Source organism: Rhinoderma darwinii, chromosome 4 (genome assembly GCF_050947455.1).
Source record: "Rhinoderma darwinii isolate aRhiDar2 chromosome 4, aRhiDar2.hap1, whole genome shotgun sequence".
Taxonomy (NCBI): domain Eukaryota; kingdom Metazoa; phylum Chordata; class Amphibia; order Anura; family Rhinodermatidae; genus Rhinoderma; species Rhinoderma darwinii.
In genome coordinates this window covers 257,744,191-257,748,832 of record NC_134690.1, presented here as the reverse complement: position 1 = coordinate 257,748,832, position 4,642 = coordinate 257,744,191, and the positions used below count along the sequence as shown (strand labels likewise).

General features: G+C 43.4%; 1 protein-coding gene across 1 annotated transcript in view; it reads right to left on the bottom strand.

The window, feature by feature from the left end:
• MCM9 (minichromosome maintenance 9 homologous recombination repair factor) overlaps window positions 1–4,642 on the bottom strand; it is a 97,700-nt gene that overhangs the window by 67,544 nt on the left and 25,514 nt on the right. Inside the window, exons 5-7 of the mRNA XM_075862414.1 lie at window positions 3,965–4,165; window positions 3,673–3,798; window positions 819–938 (exon numbers count right to left, since the gene is read on the bottom strand). Coding sequence (XP_075718529.1) covers window positions 819–938; window positions 3,673–3,798; window positions 3,965–4,165 — 447 coding nt within the window. The remainder of the gene's footprint in view (window positions 1–818; window positions 939–3,672; window positions 3,799–3,964; window positions 4,166–4,642) is intronic.

Below are 4,642 nucleotides of genomic sequence, written 5' to 3'. Positions count from 1 at the left end.
CCATCAATCCTCACTTAACACTAACCCAGTGGGCTGCATGCTCAGCACAGGGTACAATCTGCAGTGTCCCCTGTGCATTTTACCTGAATATGTGCCTCTCTATTTGGAATGATCTATAGCTCATGCTGGATATGATCTGGTCACTCATTCCTATGTGATACTTAGGCCCCATTCACGTGAGCATGAATCACGTCCGTGTGCTGTGTGTTGAAACAACGCACAGGACACGGACCCATTGATTTCAATGGGGCCATTAACACATCCGTGATTTTTCAAGCAGCGAGAGTCCGTTGCGTGAAACTCACTGCATGTCCTATATTAGTGCGTTATCACGCACCTATGCACCAATTGAAGTCAATGGGTGCGTGAAACCACACACCGCACACAGATGCACATGTGTTCGGTGCGTGATTTGCGCATCAATTCAATTGAAAATTCTAAATAAAAAAAAATAAAAAAAAAAAAAAAAAAGATGTGCTTTGCGAGTGCATGAATAACGCATGCCACTCGCAAAGCACACTGAACGCAACACACACGGAACAGATTCACGTGCATGAATCTGATACGCTGGTGTGAATGAGGCCTTAGGCAAAGGAATCATGGGACTGCAGACAGTGATTTCTACAATAAAGATGGCAGACGCTGGCGTATTCTCTGCTAGAAGTCAAATTAGAGATCGCTTGGGGAGAATTGAAGAACAGGGTGGTAAATACGATTTCATGTGCTCACTGGATTTCTCTAGCTTATAATAAGCCATGTTTGGCACAACGCTAACAGGCTCAACAAAAACCGATCGAATAAACTGAGAAATCACTAACCTGCGCTAGTTGATCCAATACCAGCAGTCAAAACTGATCTTGGAGTAATCTTCACTGCATATTTCAGAAACTGAGATTTTCCTGTACCAGGATCTCCAACAAGTAGAAGATGGGACTCTCCTACAAAAAATAAGGGGGGTGACAACAAGATCAAAAGTTCAGTCAGCTTTTATTTATGGTGTGCTTTTAAAGAAGAAGATTTGGATTTCGTATATTACTGACACTTACAAGATGTTATTTCTTACTGGTTTCTCAAGAGATCTCCTCATGGAGTTTCTAGCTGTTCTAGCACCCCTATGTCTTCGGCTATGTCGACATCACGTTTTTTGGCCTATGTTTAATGTATACACCTGGCACAGCTCCTATGGTATACATTAAATGTAGGCTGCGACAGATGCTCTATCAGTGGCATCTGTCACCCATAGGCTATAATAGCATCAGTTTAACAGAAGTTATGAAAAGCCCATGATGTATCTGTTTAACATTGGCATCCGCCTCTAGGGCTACCATGTTAAATATGTTTGATATATAGTTTTGGCTTTCCTCTGACAGTGGAGCACTATGGACAGGTTTATCGTGTAGGTCGGCAGCTTTCCCGACGTACACGCGAAATGTTAACAAAAAACGTGATGTGAACAGCCGTATCCCGGTGAAGATGCCTCGGAATCTCAGCTTTTAGCATCATATGGGTCACTTGTGTGGATGAACAATCGCATCCTTAAACCTCATTTAGATGGCCCTAACGTGGCTGCATTTTAGTGTCTGTATTACGGCCACAAGCCATGGTCTGACTACGACTGCAATAGCCTAAACTACACAGTACAGGAATCTATGACACTTTTAGCTTGAATCATTAGACCAACAGTTGGGCCGGGACATGGGGTTGTAACATGGGATCTGTAACTTCAAGAAGGAAGTTCCTGGCCATCATGTATAAGTTGCTTGTGACCCAACCAGCGTTCCAAAGTTTTTCTTCACTACTGGGACAGTTTCTTTATATTGCAAAATATCTACAATTGTAAGGAGGGTCTCAGTGGGAAATTGTGCAGAAAACTGATTAAATGTTACAGTTGTCGTGCTTAATATTAGTCTCTTCTGGTTATATTGTTAATAACTCTTCTTACACGTATGGGCTCCCCAACTTCAAGTGCTTGTTGCACTTGGTATCATTTGAAAGCTGAAATTCTCTGAATACTCTTAAGACGTATTCTACACAGTCGAGTCACATCATTATGACCACCAGCTAATATCCAGAGTAACCGCCGTGTGCAGCACGGACAGCAGCTAGACGGGCTGGGAGTGACTCAATAAGTTGCTGGTAGGTTGTCTCCGGGATCTGGAGCCACGCTGACTGCAGTGAATCCCACATTAGCTGGAGGGTGTGTGGGGGAGGATCCATAGAGCGAACAAGACGATCGAGGTGGTCCTGCAGATGCTCAATTGGGTTCCAGTCTGATGAATTAGGGGGCCAGGGAAGTACTTGGAAGTCTTGGTCCTGCTTCCCCAACCACTGTCGGACATGTCTGGCCACATGACATGTCGCATTGTCTTGTTGGAAGATTCCATCAGCCCCAGGGAAGGCAAACAGCATGTATGGGTGGACGTGACCTGCAACGACTCATCTGCAACAAGTGCCTTCCACATGGATGAGTGAGCCCAAAGAATGTGATGAAAATATTCCCCAGACCATAACACTGCCACCACCAGCTTGTGTTCTTCCAGCAATGGTTGCAGGGTGTTTGTTCTCTGATGTTTCTCGCCTGAAACGCCAATGTCCATCTGTTAGATGAAGCAGAAAACGTGACTCATCGGAGAATACAACCCTCTGCCAATCATCGGTGGTCCAATTCGGATACTGCCTTGCAAATTGAAGCCTTTTTTTCCAATGCACCTTTATTAGCATAGGAGCAGTGACCATCCGTCTGCTTCTGAGTGGCATACGCAGTAGCGTTCACTGAGCTGTTTTAGAGACACCGTCTGTTAGCCCCCAGGTTGAGTTTCACGGTGAGCGACTCCACTGTAGCTTGTCATTCGGCCCTCGCGCACCTTCATACCCGACATTCACCTATCACATCAATGGCACGTGATGCTAGCCCGTGTTACCACGTCAGTTATTCCCAATGGTGCCATTTGTCCACTCACTATACACTTTCACCACAGTAGCACGCGAACTTCACAAACTCCTGTTTGAGAAATACTGCCACTAGTGTCCCGAAAGCCAATAATCATCCCTTTTTTTCAACTCTGATAATTCACCCTTTTTACCCATGGCAACGAGTGATGTGTGTTCAGACAGCCTATCGCACACCTTATATATTCACCAACCCAGCCCACGACATCACTTCCTTCATGGGCCACGCGATGCCAACGTCAAAAGCAGGAGGTGGTCATAACAACGTGACTCGACCGTGTAGTTGCAGCAATTGTTTGTTTAAAGTCAACGCTGCCCCTGTGTTCAAAATGACAGACATCATGTCATTATCAATGTCATCTCTGGTAACCCCTATGACATGCTGAATGCTGAACAGCTCAAGTGCTTTTCCTCACAACACAAAATCTACAAGAATAGGCGATAAATGGAAGATTGCTGGGACTTCCGATCACTAGTACAGGGGTCCTGACTGCCCCCTTCCTCCTTAACAGCATGACCCCGGTTAGAAGATTGTACGGAGCAGCGGTCCTGACACTCCATGCAACTCTAGTGACACTGAAGTCTAATATCACAATAATATTTCTGCCACCAAAAGCATTGAGAGGGGTGATTTGTTTTTCACATTTATGGAGAGGCATATGTTGCACAAGTAAATATCTTCAGGGTTAGAGGATATAAAGGCGTAATTTATTTAAAACCAACCTCTCACTCGTGTCCCAGCAGAATCAGTCCTCTGTACTCCTCCTGCCAACACCATGGCTACTGCGAGTTTAACAACAAACATACCAAAGACCTGTGGGCACAGGCTGGCTAGGATCTCATTCCGACCTGTAAAGAGCACAAGAAATACCGTATTTTTCCCACGATTACAATTTGAGAAAACTAACATGTTTATGATATCTATTTCTTGATAAGGATTACTTGAGTTATTAGTGCTGGAGTCGATTTACCACTATTATTGCACCAAATATCAGAATATTTTACTTAAATTTACCTGCTATTGGATTACTCTTGAACCTTTCCCAAAATTCTTCATATTCTTTTCGTACTTCCTCATTTATGACTACGCCACAAAGCTGCTCATTATTTACAGCAATGTAGTTGGCCTTCAGGACAATCTCAAGGTCACAGCGTGAATCTACATAAAGTGGTTTCCATCGCTGCATCACCACACCATACACAGTCACATCATCACCTGGTGCAAAAACAAGAAAACAGAAGGTTATGCAGTATATTACCATTTTCCAAGAATTATACAACAGGCTACACTTTGCTACAGGTGCAAATGGCCCAACACCCAGCCATTTGTGGTCTTACAAACCCAAATACACATCACTGTACATACAGGTACATTTGATAGGATGAGGACTTTTAGTCCTGTATTTTGACTAGTAACAACACCAGAAGGACCCAATCTTAAGATATATCCTTCAAGACAAATGTTGACGTAGCGATCTCACAGGCGCCTAGAATTTCATTTGAACTACGAAGTTTTACTATAGAATGGCTATTTTTGGATATAGATCCATTCTTCTTTTCAGCATCTAGTATGAGTTTCCATCTCAAGGATTGAATACTAATAATTAGGTTACAACTCTGCTTTATCTTCATGATTGGAAATAATGTTGCATTTTCTTCATGCTACCAGAAGAGGACACTGTTCAATAAAATT